Consider the following 15,963-nt stretch of genomic DNA (forward strand, 5'->3'; position numbering starts at 1 on the left):
CTCTAGGCTGAACTTTTAGATTTATTAGTTTCAGATTTGTGGCAGTTGCACATGCTTCCATTTATAATTTTAGAGAAATAAATGCTGGCACATTCAGAGCAGAAAAACATTGTGTTGGTAGATAAGGGCCATCCATACTAGGTTTGACTCGCTGCCACCAACTCTGACATCCTCTGACCCTTGGCATGGAAAGAATGTAAATGAGCAGGAGTCAAGGGCCCCAGGTAGCTTCTGTTTGTTTTTGCAAGAGAGCCAGATCTAAGTGATTTGAGAGGATGCCAGATTTTATAAACACAGAGCCAAAGTAAAGAACAAGGATGGCAGGGAGGGGCCCAGGAATTGGGGAGGTGTACTTGTATTGAGTAGAGAGCGGCAGAAAATGAGGCTTTCGTTCATTTCTATGGGTAGAATTTTTAAGATTAACATGCTAATTTCTTTATTGAAGTCAAGCAAGATTTTAAGTCATTTATCAGGGCTCATAGAGTGCCTATTTATAGAAGTCAGAATAAAAGTAAATGAACCATGAATGCTAACATGCGTCCAGCAAATTTAATAAGATTTAAAAGTTAAATACACCAGTGGAGCCTGCAGTTTTCTCCAGAGCCCCATTACAAGTTTCAACCTTATTTCCCTTTTTTTCCCCCCTTCATTTTACACAATGTCTTGTGTGGATTCTTTTAGCCTCAGTGTTTAGAATACTAAAATGATTTAAAAGCTTGTATTTAGAAGGAATTTCATTTTTAGTTAAACATTTAGTTGATGATGGCTTCCTATTCAACCTGCTGAAAAATGGAAGTTTTATTTTATTTTTTTTCAGGCAGCTAGACTTTCACTAGGGATAAAGGAGATTGTATTAGTTATCTTTGTTGTATAACAAACTACCACAAGTGGGTAACTTAAAACAACAAATATTTATTATCTCACATTTTCTGTGGGGTATGGCTTGGATAGGTTTTTGTTTCAGGGTCTATTACAAGGCTGCAATCGATTGTTAACCAGGGCTGGGGTCTTATCTGAAGGCCCAACTGGGGAAGGATCCACTTCCAAGCTCACATGGTTGTTGCATAATTCCGTTTCTTGAGGACTTTTGGATTGAGGGCCTCAGTTCCCAGTGGCTTTGGAAGCCACCCTTAGTTCCTTGTTATGTGGGCCTCCCCAGCTTGGCAATTTGCTTCATCAAAGCCAGCAAGAGATACTGTCTGCTATAAAGACATTCCATCACCTTTGCCATAGTCTTTTGGTTAGGAACAAATCAGTAGGCCAGCCCACATTAAAAGGGAAGAGATTACATAGGGCATTAATACTGGATGGGGCCACCTCAGAACCCCATGCCAAAGAGATGCGTGGCTGCCTTCCAACAAGCCTTTAGTGTCTTGGGCTCTTTGAGGGAAAGGACCTTGTCTTTTCTGAGTTAAAATATTTACAGAGCCTTTGCCAGGGGATGGCCAGCACTGTCTGCTGAACCACGTTCTGCAGCCCTGGGCCAGCACTGTACAGGGGAGGACAAGACCACTCTAAATAAATGCATATAGAGGACCACCTCCTTGAGGTCTCTCAGGCAAGAGAAAGAAAAGCCCCAGAGCTCTCTCAAAACAATGGCAGAAAACACACCTTCGTCTTCTCCTTTTCAAAGCTGTAACAGAAGGATGAGAATAAATTCTGGTTCTGGAGATTCTGGCTTCTTCTCTCATTGATTTCCTGCTGGGTGTTCCAGGACAAGATATCCAGAAGGCCTGTTTTGAATGGCAGACCCTATGAATACAAATATAGGAAAGACATCGTCTCTTCCCTTAAGAAATTTACAGTCTTGTGGACAAGACACAGTTGGAAGCAAACGATTATCAAATGGCATCACAGGCCTATGAAAAAATTATACAGAAGGGACTGGGAGCAGAGAGGCTATAAACATAATCCCAAGGTGCAGGTGGGTGGGTATTAGGTGACATTCAAGGAAGCCTTTCGAGAAGGGGTGATGCTGATCTGAATTAGTTGAGATAGCCTTTGAAGAAATGGGGGCAGGCTTTTCAGGGAGGGTGGGGCATCAGGTGTGAAGGCTCAGAGGCAGGGACCTCAGGAAACTGCAAGTTGTTCATTGTGGATGGAGTTTAGGGGTCCACTGGGAAGTGGTAAAAGATGCGGCTGGCAAGGAAGACAAGAGTCTTAACCATCATCAGAGTTCTTGGATGTTGTTCCAGGGAGTTTGGACTTTACCTTGAAAGAATCAGGGGATAATCAACCAGTTTCGTGTTTTAGAAATAGAGAAGGATTGGAGGGGTGTTAGGAGACAAGAAGGCCAAATAGGATGAAGTGATGGGGGTCTAAAATAAATGTCAGAATGGAGAGGAAAGGATGTATTCAAGAAATACTAAGGGTGTGGAATCATTAAGACATGGGGATTGCGCTGATTGTGGAGGATGAAGCAGAGGAAGAAGTGAAGCTTGCCTCAGATTTCTGACTTAGGTGACTGCGTGGATGGTAGGGTGATTCATCAGTCTAGAAAGTATGGGAAAAGCAATGGTTTTGAGTTCACTTTTGTAATTATTCATTATAAGGGCCTTGTGGGAGATCCAAGTAGAGATGAACAATCTTCCAGGGTATACAGGTCAGGAGCTCAGAAAAGAGATCTAGCCAGGTGACTTAGATTTCTGAGTTATTTTCCCAGAGGTGGTAGTTAAAGCCAAGAACATGGAGGAGATCACCAAGAGAGTATACAGACCCAGAATAGAAAAGAGCTGAGGGTGGCCTCCAGTGACATGTGCAATTAGAGGGAGGAGGAACTGTAAGAGAGGAGGAGAAGGAAGTGGTGTGGTACTCAAACTCCTGTGGTTGTGGGCCACAGAAACCAACACAAGTGAGCTCGAGCAAAAAAATATCTTTACAATTTATTAGAAGGCTAATGAAGTATCTGAGGCAGTTGGGGTTCTGGAACTAGGGACTACAAAGTCACTAGGAGCACAGCAGAACTCTGTCACTCTTAGTTTCACATATCTCAGCAAACTTGTTTCTTTTTTCTATCTGAACACCATCTTCCTTTGCTGCTCTGTGCAAGTGATAAACCGGTGGCTCCTAAGTTTAAATCTTCCCCAAGGAGGAGACCACCAGTCCGATTGGCTGCCCCTCAAGCCCAGTTTCAGTTTTCTAGAATAGTTAATCTAGTTTTTCTATTTTAGGCAGGTGCCCACTCCTGCCAGAGTCAGCCGTCAGAGAAAGAGGAGTGTGGTAAAAATCGTATATACCGTGGTCTGCCCAAAAGTCAGGAAGACAACTAGCAGGAGGTGGGGTGAGGAGGGCCAGACAAGGAGAGAGTTCCAAGGAGGAGGAAGTGGTCCATGGTGTTAGATGCCAGTGACCCCGCGGAGAGGGAGAGTTGAGGAAGAGGAATGCCTTTGAGTAGCTAAATCTGTGAAAATAAGAGGGAAATCTTTTGTTAGTTGGTTGGTTTTTATTTAGATGAGGAAGGCATAAATATACTTCTCTGTGGAGAAGAGGCAGAAAACCATTCAACTGGGATTGAGGAAGTGGGAGGGGATGCAAGTGGAGGGAGGAGCCCAGAGAGGAAGGGGGCCATTGCTCTCACTGAGGTAGGAGGGAAAGAGGGATACAATGTGGACAATTTGGAGGGTGGTGGGAAAAGGGTACACTGCCAAGAAATTAAGTCCCGGTCCTCCAACCAGGAATTATTCACACTCTAAAAAATGCCAGCTGCTTCTCTCATTCCTTCAATAGATTGAATGTCTTTGCTGACAAATGCATTTGGTATTTCACACACCAGGGGATTGACACGGAGAGCTGTGGCCAGGAGTCCCCAGTGGACCAGAGTCCCTATCCGGTGCTAACGCATCTCCATGCCTAAGTAAGCCCATGAGTATCTCATGAGGAGCGAAGATTAAAATGTGAGTGCAGCTGATGGAAATATGGGTCAAGGGCTGGGTGCAGCTGTACAAGTTAAAAAACTTAAAGTGTGTCTTTCCCCTGTCTCCTCACGGGGATTTTCCTCCTCACTGGGCTGCGTCTTGGTTGCATGAGAACAGCGCAGGGCTGCGATCCTGTCTTAGATGGGCTTGCTTCCAAGTTCCAAAACAGTCACTGACAAAGAATATAGCTGAGGATGACTGACCCTGCCTGGGACTTGCCCTCCCACCTCTTGCTTCACCTACCAGAGGATCTGGAAGGTTTTTCCATGCATCTTAAGCCAGGCTACATGAAATTTACTAAAATAGGGATTCAAGGGAAATTAAGGGAGAGAAAGGAAGACAAAGTAGACTTATGTTATATGTCATTAAATATTTTAAAGAAACTTTTTTTCTAGGAAGTATTTCGGTTTAGTTCATCAAAAAGAGGATGAGATGATGGTGATTTAACCCAAATTACTTTCTTATCCTCTGCTTCCCTCCACCCTCCCAACACTTCAAACTGAAGAGTGAGCAATTCTTTTTCTCTTTTATGTCTAGGAAGCAAAACTATGGCTTGTGGCAACAGTCACCAACATTTTTTTGAATGCCTTCCCTGTGTCAGGAATCATGCCATCAAAACCCCTGCGTTTCACTTAGGTGGTATCAGCAGGTCTTACCAGCTGATATGCTTAGCAGATTTTTTTTTTTTGAGGAAGATTAGCCCTGAGCTAACATCTGCCACCAATCCTCCTCTTTTTGCTGAGGAAGACTGGCCCTGAGCTAACATCCGTGCCCATCTTCCTCTACTTTATATATGGGACGCCTGCCACAGCATGGCTTGACAAGTGGTGCACAGGTCCACACCTGAGATCTGAACCGGCAAACCCCAGGCCGCCGAAGCGGAAAGTGGGCACTTAACCGCTATGCCACTGGGCTTGCCCTATACGCTTAGCAGATTTTTAACTGTGGTGCCAAAGGGTGCAGAGCCCTAGGCTCTCTAGTAGCAGGGAAGCTTGGTAAGACTTGTTTTGTCAATTCTTCCAGAGTTTGGTAAAGTCTCCAATATACTCCCTAATTTTAAGTTTAGGATTTTAAGTTTAAAATTCCTCTTCTTGATCCTGGGGAGGGGTGTTGGACCATCAAGGGAGCAAAAAAAGTCCCTGGGCTTCTGCCTCTGCCCCCTGCCACCCACTCAAAAGCTTCAGAAATTCCAAACTCTGAGGGAGATGTCTCTTTGGATGTCAGGTGGCAGAATAAGCTCTCCGGAGGGGCTAATGCATTCTAGGGATTTGGCTTCCTGGGCTGTTTATTGGAGTTGGTTCTTATTCTGGACAGAGGGAGAAAATCAGGTACTGAGCCTTGGAAGTAGAAACTTGATAGCCTTCCTCCAGGGTGAAGTTAGAATGTTGAATAGGTGCAGATGAGCCTTAATCCAGTTTTAAGCTGCCCCACTGTAGCCCATCCTATTTAATTCCTAATACTTGTAACACAACTCCCCTGGTAAGACCTTAAGCCTGATAAAGTCCCTTTCCTCTGTTAAGACTGTAACTATAGACTTTGCTTATGCTGTCACATTTTTGTCACTTTGAAGTCTCTGAATTGAAAGAGTACTCCTTGACTGAATTTGCCTAGCAGATCAGTTAGCCAGATTGGCTCAAAGCCTGTGAGTAGAAGAAGTACTAGTCCCTGTGTCATCTTAAGTACTGAGGGACAATTCATGAGGGCAACTTAATCTGGAGTACTTTGTAGATTTCGTTCTCATTTGTTAATTAATAAACTCTTCTGGGGAGTTGAGACTCTAGAACTGAACACCTGGCTTCAGGTGACTCCAGGATGTTACTGTCTTAAAGCTGGGTCTAATCATTAATTTGCAGGAGCATTTGAAGAGTTTAATTTAGTTGAAGCATTTTTTTTTGGTCTTTATAAGCCTATTTATATGAAGTTCAAAAACAGGCAAAACTAATCCATTGTAATAAAGGCCAGAATAGTGGTTGCGTCTGGAGAAGATGGGGACAGGGCGGGGCCGTGAGCTTTCTGGAGTGCTGGAAATGCTCCATGTCTTGCTCTGGGTGGGAGTTACACAGAGACATGCATCTGTAAAAGTTCATAGAAGTATACATCAGTGAAAAAGAAAAAAATTTCTCATCTAGGAGTGTCTACCATCATTCTCCAAGATCACAGACTTTGTTACAGATCCTTAGTGTAAACCTTTGGAGGGTTGCAAGATTGGGGACAAGAGTGAAAGCAGTGACAATGGCTTGGGAGGCTGATGCAATGGTCCAGTAAGAGACAGTGAGCCTTGGATTAGACCCTGGTCGGGGAGAAAAGGAGATGGAGGGATGAGTAGGGTGTGGGAGAAGGAAGTATTGAGGATAACTCCCAAGAGTCCAGAACAGCAGTGTGGATGGAGGGGTCATTGCTTGGAGATCAAGAATTCAGCTGGAGACATGTTAAGTTTCAGATGCCAGCCTTAGAGATGACAAGTAGATAATTAAATAAATGATTCTGGAGTCATAAAATAGGTCTGGGCTGAAGTGATAAATTTGGGAGTTGCTGGTGTAGTATTTAAAGCAATGAGAATGCATGAGATCACTTTGGGCGAGAGCATAGAAATGGAAGAAAAGATATTCCAGGACTCTGCCCTGGGGGATTGCCGCATTTAGAGGTCAGGCAGGGGAGGAGTCGGAGTCGGAACAGAACGCTAAAAAGGAGTGCTCGGGAGGTAGGAGGACAGCAAGGAGACTGTGATGCTGCCGCATCCAAGGGAATAGTGTTTCTAGAAGCAGGGAGTGAATGCTGGTGAAAGTCAAGTAAGCTGAGGACTGAAATCCTCATTTGGATGTAGTAGCATGGAGGCCATGGTTCACCTCAGCAAGAATGGTTTATGTGGAGGTGTGGTGGCAGAGGCCACACTAGTGTGAGGCAAAAACAGATTTTGTTTTCCCTGAAGGATATTTATTGCTGTAGCTGTGTATTCAAAACATCAATCCTTATGTAACATTTAATTGTGTAATGTTTAAATTGAAGTTTAATTCTAGAGCACAATGTAAAAGGGATTGATTGGGGTACCAGTTTCTTAGTTATTTTAGTCAAAGAAATTGAATTTAGAAAGTACTGTGGGAAATTATTTTTGAGTCCATATATTTACTCAGTAGGGTTTTTAAAGAGATCATTTTCACAGCCCATTCCTGCCCCCACCCAGAAATGAACTGCATGATACTTGATTCATGTTGCTTTAAAGGGCAAAGTATTGAGTGAACTTTCTTGGGAAATTTACAATTTCTCTGGGTGATATTGAGGCTAAATATACCCCCTGGCTAAATGACCAGCCTCTTTTCTGAAACCTATTATAGAAATCCCGGTAATTGAAAGAAACCAGCACAGTTGGTGCTCATGTCACATTATTTCAGAAGTCAAACATACTGTTTTGTTCACTTAAATAAATAGGTTGAGAAAAAATAAAAATTACTATGGCCAGGTCTTCAGTGTAGGAAGTGTTTGTGAATTTGATGTGTCATATTGCTTTGGTCAATAACATTGAAAAGTACAGAGTAGAAGTGTGATTCTTACATCCTGGAGAGTCGTGGTGACACCTGGCCTAGGATTCTGAATGCTTCACAATATTGGCATGAAGGCAACCGTTTAAGTATTACTTAGAGCCCAGCAAGAACTGGATGCCCAAGGGATATTAAATGTTGAATAATATTACACTGAATGGAAAATCCATCCCTGACAATCTCCTTTCTCTTGCTTTCTGTTTGAGTTTCAGGCTCTTAAGAGAAATGATCTGTATTAAATTTCATATTCTTATTCCACTTAGGAGGTACTGCTAAGAATTGCAAGGTCAAATCTATAGTGAGGTTCTTTATATACTGGTGCCAAGGGAGAGAGAATTAACATCTGTTTAATGGGAAGGTGGTACATCTTAGGCTTTTACTATGGATGGTTAACATTTTTAGGATGAGATTTGATTTCACAGCATAGTCATATTTAAAAATATTTTATATATATATATATATATATACATATATATATAGTTGTTTGTTCTTTTTTCCATGTGCTGGAGATGACTAAGGAGAGAAGTAGTAAAGAGCTCAATTGGTTTTGGCACTGTGCCCAGGCTTCAGGGGCAGTTGAATGTCCATCTTGGTCCAGGTGAACTTGAGTCTTCAAGGATCTAGAGAGACTTTGGGGGACTCATCAGAAAAGCTGTTTCACAGACCTCAGGGCTTACTTTAGATTAGAATCACAAGGCCTTTGTGCATCCTTCTTAGATGCGGCTGGGATATGTGTGAATTCATTTTGGAGGTGGCCTAAACAGAACTTGCCTTGATTTCTTGAGGATTTTCATTAGCATGAAAGGCCCTTGTAAGTGCCCATGCATATGCCATGTGTATTTTTGACTTCCAGGTATATCAAACTAAATCATTCTGGGGAATGTGAGGCTGTCATGGAGCTGTTGGAGGCAGATGTGGTGTGAGTGGGGAGAAACTTGAGTGAGAGGTTTCTTTTCCTCTGAAGATCAGTTGATGATAAGAATGATGCGTACTGTTTTTTGTTCGCTTGCTAAAGATGTGATCCTGTTCTCTGTCTTGGTATGATAAAAGTAAAGCCCAGAAAATTCGTATATCTTCTTTGACCCCGGTCCCAACCATCTGAAACAAGATTTAGAACATACCTTTTCTAAACAGAATCAGGAAAGTGGAGTTCTGTTCTTTGTTCTTGATCCACCCTTTTGTTTCCCTGCCTCTTCCCCCAGGCTTTGTTGTAGGCCCATTGCTATAACTGATGCCAGGACAATTGGAATTCTCTCCCACGTGCCAACAAGGGACCATTTTGTTATTATTATTGCTGTTATTATTCTTATTGTTACTGTTATTTCAGAGAGGCAGGGAGTTGGTAGGGGTGACTCCAAGAGGACAGTGTGACTGGGATGCAGGGAAGCCCTAGGACTGAGATCTGAGAGATTATACAGGATATTATTACTGAGAACAATGCCATAAATGTGCAAAGCATACAGAATTGGGCATCTGGTTCCAAAAATCCTACCACTGCAAAATTACAATAGCAGCATTTTCTTAGCACATAAGCCAAGTGTTATTTTAGCTGAGAGGAGGCAGCTGAACTGGAGATAGTGAACACACCTAAACAAATGTGGCCTGGGATGGAGCTGCAGAAACACAAAAGGGCTGCGTGCTGGCGTGGAAACCGCCTGAGGGCTGAAATAACAGAAACTAAAGTTAACAGTGTCCACCTGCAACGTGTGGTTTGCCCTGGGTCTGTTTTGGAGGCCTTAGGAAAACAGCCCTGCAGATAAACTCTCCAGATTTGCAATCCAAAACCTGTACAAAAGAAACAGCTCTCTGTAACTTGGCAATTGAAGAGCTTTTTGGCTGTTAACTCATATTATGCAATCTCTTTGTATGCCTGCATTTCATCTGAATACCATTAAAATAAATAGAGTGGTCCCTCACCTACTCCACACCAACCCCAGCGCTTTTTTTCTCCATTGCCTCTGAACTCTTCTGCTTAGGAGGTGGGGCCCTTATAATCTGGAAAAGCCACTAGAGGAACCGTTAAAGAACACGGGCTTAAGTCAGATGAACCTGAACCCCCATCTGTAAAATGCTACTAATAACTACTTGGCGGAGCTGTTCTGAGAATTAAATGCAATTAATCATATTATTTAGTTGTAATCTGAAAATATATTATCATTAGATGCCATACATATGTAAAGGGTCTAATAATAATACGTTACCAGGTGCTCACCGTGTCCCACCCACTGTCCTCCCGGCTTTGTGTGCAGTATCTCTTTTGGGATAAGCAACTTAGTCCAAGATCACACCACTCATTAGGAGCAGAACTGAGATTTGCCATCCTTAGGACTGACAGCAGAACCTCCATGTAACGATTGCTACTGTCCCCTCATTTGGAATCTGGCATTTGATAGTTTAAGTACAGAGTAAATTCATTTAATTAAATATAGGGCAGTCCAAAGCGTGTGTGTTTTTTTCTCTTGGTTTTGTACAAACCTGCCCACAGTGCCGTCCCCAAACACCATACCTTCTCATCTCCTTTGTCACACTGGTGCCAGGAGATGGCCTTAAATCAGACTTATACGGTACATGGTTATGCATATATGAACCATCCACTCCAAGATTCTACTGTCTTAACTGGGTTTAAGGCCACTGCTGCTAAGAAAATCGATGGGCCCTGGTTCAGAACTTTGTCTAACAAGAAAGATGAAGAGTCTGTTCTACTTTGAACTAGGCAAGTGATTTTTCTATAGCAAAGTAGATGACTTGATTTTATTTTCTTTTCTGTGTTCCTTTTTTGGAAAATGTGCTGAATCATGTGGCCTCTGGAGTCTGTTGGCAGGTTTTGGTCTGAGAAGACTAGGCAGAAATCTGCCTGCTTTGCTTAACGACCTGAGGAAACCACAGCTGCTGAACAGGTCCTGGGGTGCAGTGGGCCCTGTGCACAGGAGCAGTTTTATCAGACTTGAAGGAGTGCAGGCCACAACAGCATTTCTCCCAGATGTGGGCTCCAACCTTTTGAAGACACAGTGGCTCTCACAGGGCCAATAATGATGTCAGCATAGAACAGCAAAGCAAGGGAAGCTGTGTTACGGCTCCTCCGGTCCTGCCGGTCTTTGTGTCATTACCCCTTTGTTTGCTGGCTTTGTCGTTCTTCTCGCCCGGGAGCCTCCCTTGGCCTCTACGTTCCTTCGTCATATACGCACTGAGTCTGCCACGTGCCACACCCTGGGCTGGACCCTGGGGACTCAGTCGAACACAGTTCATGTCTACCTTTCGTCTCTTCTTTTTTCTGTGTACCTTCTAAAGCTGGGGACGTCTTGTTTTAACCATTCTTGGGAATGGCTCTCCTAGCTATCTCTAATTCATAGTAACAGTCAAAGGAGCTTCTATGACCAAACTTTTAATAATAGTACTTGTCCTGTCATTTCATTTTAGTTCTCTTGTTTTTAAGTGGTCAATTTAGCAGCAATATTTTAACTTCTAATATTCATAAATTTATTAACAAACTTTTTTTAACAAATATTTTTTGAATGCCTCTTATCTGCAAGATACAATGTGGTTCCTGTTTTTAGTGAATAGTGATTTTGATGTACACAGATCTTTTAAATGAGAGTTTGCAGAAGTTAAAAGGGAAGCCTTGCACGTAGTGATTTGCCTTGCATTTAATGAGCCGGCCACCTTATTTCGTCCCCTCCTGTGACATAGCCCCTTAGCTTGCCCTGCAGTTGCCGCATGAAACCTCTGACCAGCCCCCAGGGAGTGATACATGCAGACGATATTTAAAGCCATCGGCCTGGAAGAGATCACCAAGGCATGAGTGAGAATTAGAAAAGAGAAGAGGTTTAAGTAGTACTAGCATTTGAAAAACTCAGTATCATGAATCTGGAACAAGGAGGAGGAAAACAGAGAAGCAAAATGAGAAAAAACTACAATTGAGAAAGAAAGAAAACCAGGACAGAGAGGTATCAGAGCAGCCAAGGGAAGGGAAGGTTATGAAGAAGATGTGATGCTCTGTGTCAAATGCTGTGCATAGGTCACGTAAAATGACAACTGAGAACTGACTATCGATGCAGCACACTGGAGGTCATTGGTGGCCTTGATGAGAACTGTTTTGGTGGAATGATGGGGCAAATGCTTGTTTGGAGGGAGTTTAAGACAGAATGGAGGGAAAGGAACTGGAGACAAGTATAAACAACTCTTAAAGAGTTTTGCTGTAAAAGGAAGAAAAGAAATAGGCTGGGGCTGACAGCGGGACTCGAGTCAAGAGGACTCAATTTGGTGGTGGTTTTGTTTCTTTTTGATTTTAGATGGGTCAAACAGCAGTCTGTTTGTCTATTGCTAGTACTGATCTGGTAGGGAGCAAAAAATTGCAGTATCAACAGGAGAATTGCTGGAGTGTTATTGAGTGGGTGGGAAGAGATGGGATCTCCTGGAGAGGTTGCTCAGTGGTAGGAGTATGGACGTTTCATCCCTGGAGCAGAAGAGAGGCAAAGTGTATGGGCAGAGATTCTGGCAGGTGAGGAGAGGTGGTGGTGAGAGTGTGTGGAAGTTCTTTTCTGTTTTCTTCAGATTTCTCATGGAAATGAGAAACAGGTCACCAATAGACAGTGATGCTTGGGTAGAGAATGGCAGAAGTTTGAGGAGAAAAGAGAAAGGAGATGTGACATTGTCATCCAGGAGAACAGGAGTGTGAATGGACTAATGTCTAATACTGTGGACTAATTTCTAATGCTGGTGGTGTATTATCAGTATTAATATACATTTGTCAGTACTGTTCCATTTACCAGGTGCTTTCTCATGTGCTGATTGTCCCAACAACCCTATGAAGTGGCAGAGAGAGTTGGATGTCCTAAAATGACACAGCTTGAAGTCCAAGTGTGGGACTCAGATCCAGGTCTTCTGAATTGCAGTCTAGAATTCTTTTCCTCTGATAAGCTTCTCTTTTTTAATGAGTGTTAATTAGTGATGATTTCCAGTTATGGAAGTTCTTCACAGGATCCCTCTCTATCCTTCTGTGTTTTATTGCTCTGAATAGTCCTAGAGAGGAGAGACCAGATTAAACATTCTTTGTCCATCACTATTAAGTGTTGAGTTTCATCATCTTCAGTCGTGGTCCAGTGTACAGCAAATTTAATAGTGAGAAAATCCTTGCAGAGTTTAAAAATGAAACCTACTTAACTTAATAGGAAAAGCATAGCCTTGTTAATGGAAATTCTGGTTGCTTTCCAGATCATAAATATATGTTTAGAAATACTTTGGTTTACATGGAAAGTTATAATTTCCTTAAGTGCAAAGTATTATTATAAATAGGACTGAGGTATGAAATTATTCCTAGTCTGCAGTGACATCTCATATGATGCTAATTGTACCATATGCATAAGTAATGTTGGGGTAAAATATCTCTCATTTTCCTTTAGGTATGATTAGAATTTCTAAGATGGAATTGATTGTTTTCCTATTATATTAGAAGTGGTTTAATCAATTTCAACTGCTACAGCTCCTCCTCAAAATGCTAACTCTTAAAAGAAACTCTTCAGCACACTCCACCTTCTGAAGATTTGCTCACTTCTTTTTACCCTCTTTTAGACGTGATTCTGTGACCTTAAATCATGGTTGTGAAACTCACATTGACATCAGTCAGCATCTCGTGCAGTGTTATTGACTATGCCAGAAATTAGTAGAGTTTCTAAATCTTTCAACAGCTTGATTCAAATCTTGTATAAGATTTAGTTAGTGTCAGAACAACTTAACTATGCATGAATTTTGGTCTTACATAAAAACTATAGAAATTGTAACCATTTCCGAATGTCTCTAGAAGAGTAATAGATACTCAAATTGATAGCCTGTTAAAATGCTGTTACTTCAATAATTTAAGAGAAAATTGGGAAACGATTGTGCACTGAGCTCCTCTAGAATTCTTTAAGGTAGACTAGGTTTTCTTATTTTGTTAATAATTTACATATGGTTTTGTCTGAATGCAGATCAATAAGCCTTAACTAGAGTCTGTGATGATTTTTTAAAATATTCTCCAAGGAAAAGGATAAGAATAAAAAACTTTGAATGTCAATATCCAGTTTGTAAGAAAATATTCTAATGAGTACTTTTTTTGGGTATTTTTTATTGTGGTCAAATACACATAACATAAAGTTGATTATTTTAACCATTTTAAAGCATACAATTCAGTGGCATTAATTATATCCACACTACTTTAATTAATTACAAGTAGTGATCTACTATGCTCCTTCCAAAACTTTTCCATTATCCCAAGCCCAATAAGTGCTTTTTAAATTACAAGAAAATATTGGAAGTTTTCTGTACCAGCTGACTTACCTTGAATAATGCCTCAAGTTTTCATAGGTCAGTAAATGTGTTTTGGATCAAAAACTACCCAATATTAGTGTTCATTTTGTAAAATACTCATTTCTTACTAGGCTGAGCTTAACCACAGCTTTGGCCTTGTTGATTATTGTTAAAATTCAGTTTTTCAGGTAACGTGATTGCTTTCATGAGCCTTCTCTTAGTCCTTTTATCAAAGTACCAGAGAATTAAAGTTGACATCTGTTAGTTTAACATCAAAGAGATTTGACGATCATGTGTGTTGCCACATGTACAGTCCAAAGATTAAAGTCAGTTTAGTTTAAAGGGACCCCAAATAACAGATGACTAAAGGAAGCAGCACATGGAAACTAGAAGGAGAGAAACATTCATCTTAGTCATTATGGTTCAAAGCCTTCCATGAACTGTATAAATACCATAGAAAGGAGTCGGTTTGGTAAATTACAGAGAACTGAGCATACTTTGAGTGAATTTATAACTTTTCAGTTTAAGGCATTATTGCATTTGCTTTGAGATAACAGTGGTGATGATTTCCTAGTAACTGGATATAGACCAGTAAACAGTACAACTGAATTTCCCCATGTACCATGTATTTATTATGGCCTACACTTCTTTCTCCACCTATAAAACATATTCATCTTTAAGGATCTAAATGAAGCGCCATTTCTTTTGTGAAGCTTTTCCCAATTCCCACAGACCGTCATTGAATCTTCCTTTATGGTCCAATAGTACTCTGCGAAAACATCCACATTGTACCAAACATCACATTAAATTTTCATTTTCTAAACACTATAAGCTTCTCAGGGGTAGGGGCTACTTCTTATTTCTGCCTATATTCCCAACGCAATTACTGGCACTGGAACGGTGGAAACTTGTTAAATATTTGTTGACTGACTGACTGACTGAATGCATGAACTAATCAATCTAAGCATCCATACTGGAGTTTTCATTTTCTGACAGCATCTCAGTTATAAGATGTTCATATTTTATTTACTAAGGCAATTGGCAAAATGTATATAGGGTCCAATTTTATGTGTTTGAGATAGCATACATTTCCATTTGTGATGTAAACTGAAGACAAAGTATTCTGATCACAAACTCCTGGATATTTGCCTATGACTGTAGAAAACTCAAAATGGCAACCTCTATAGAAATTCCTGGATGATTATATTTGTCATGAGAATTGAGAAGGGACTACTGCAAGATTTCGCCTCCATGTCCTCTGTAGCAGAGTAAAATCTCTATCATCTGCTTTGTTCCTATGTAAAGGCCCAGCACTGGTCCCAGTCACGGACACTGGTCAGGGAAACATTCCACTTGATATGGTGCTTGCCACAGTTGGGTGCTGGTATACAGAGGAAAGAGCACAAAGGGAATAGTCTGTCTCAAGGTGTCCCCATGGATCTCTGTGACTAGACTTATCTCACTCTCCTGAGGCTCTGTTCACGTATGAGTACAAATGCAGCATCCTTCTACCTTCAAGTGGCTTCATGGGGCCCATCCTTTCATTTTCTTTCTCTTCCCTTTGCTTTTTTCTTCTTCTTTTCTTTTCTTTCTTTCTTTCTTTTTTTTTGCTGAGGAAGATTTTCCCTGAGCTAACATCTCTGCCAATCTTCCTCTACTTTGTGTGTGGGTCATCAGCACAGCATGGCTTGAGGAGTGGTGTAGGTCTGTGCCCAGGATCCAAACCCATGAACCCAGGCTGCCAAAGTGAAGCATGTGAACTTAACCACTTGGCCACAGGGCTGACCCTGTTTGTTTTTCTTTTGATCCCTCCTTTTCCCTGAAGGAGAGCTCATGAAGTTCTAGGTGGCAGAGTGTGAGTAAGTGAAGATGGATATTATAAGTGCCTCACTTTATTCCTGTGTGTAAATTCACAGGCTCTTTCTGCTTGCAGCATTCAGAGCAGAAACATCTGAAAAGCGTATTTCTTTCACTAAGCCCCCAAGAGAACAAATCCAGCAGGGACATACTGGATTTATCTGAGTTGAACAGTGTTAGCCAGAGACAAGCCCTAGTGTGCAAAAAAAAAATTGGCAATTTGGATAATTAGCAGCAGAGTCCTAATATGGGTCATGTCTGCGTAGGGCTACCTTGGTGACCTTCTTGTTAAGAATTCAGGGACTTAAGCTGATCTTCTCAGCCAGTCAGTTGGGGAGATTTATTTTCTTGGAGTGACATGACCAGTGAATTCA

At 41.5% G+C, this 15,963-nt stretch overlaps 1 protein-coding gene across 8 annotated transcripts in view; it reads left to right on the forward strand.

Moving 5' to 3' along the window:
* Window positions 1–15,963, forward strand: part of LYPD6 (LY6/PLAUR domain containing 6) — a 128,307-nt gene that overhangs the window by 37,582 nt on the left and 74,762 nt on the right. The window contains exon 2 of one of the 8 annotated variants that reach the window (XM_070507705.1): window positions 3,773–3,893. The exons of the other annotated variants lie outside the window; for them this stretch is intronic. Within the exon in view, the coding sequence (XP_070363806.1) occupies window positions 3,892–3,893 (2 nt within the window). The 5' untranslated portion in view covers window positions 3,773–3,891. The remainder of the gene's footprint in view (window positions 1–3,772; window positions 3,894–15,963) is intronic. 8 annotated transcript variants of the gene reach the window in all.

Source organism: Equus asinus, chromosome 4 (assembly GCF_041296235.1).
Source record: "Equus asinus isolate D_3611 breed Donkey chromosome 4, EquAss-T2T_v2, whole genome shotgun sequence".
NCBI classification, from domain to species: Eukaryota; Metazoa; Chordata; class Mammalia; order Perissodactyla; family Equidae; genus Equus; species Equus asinus.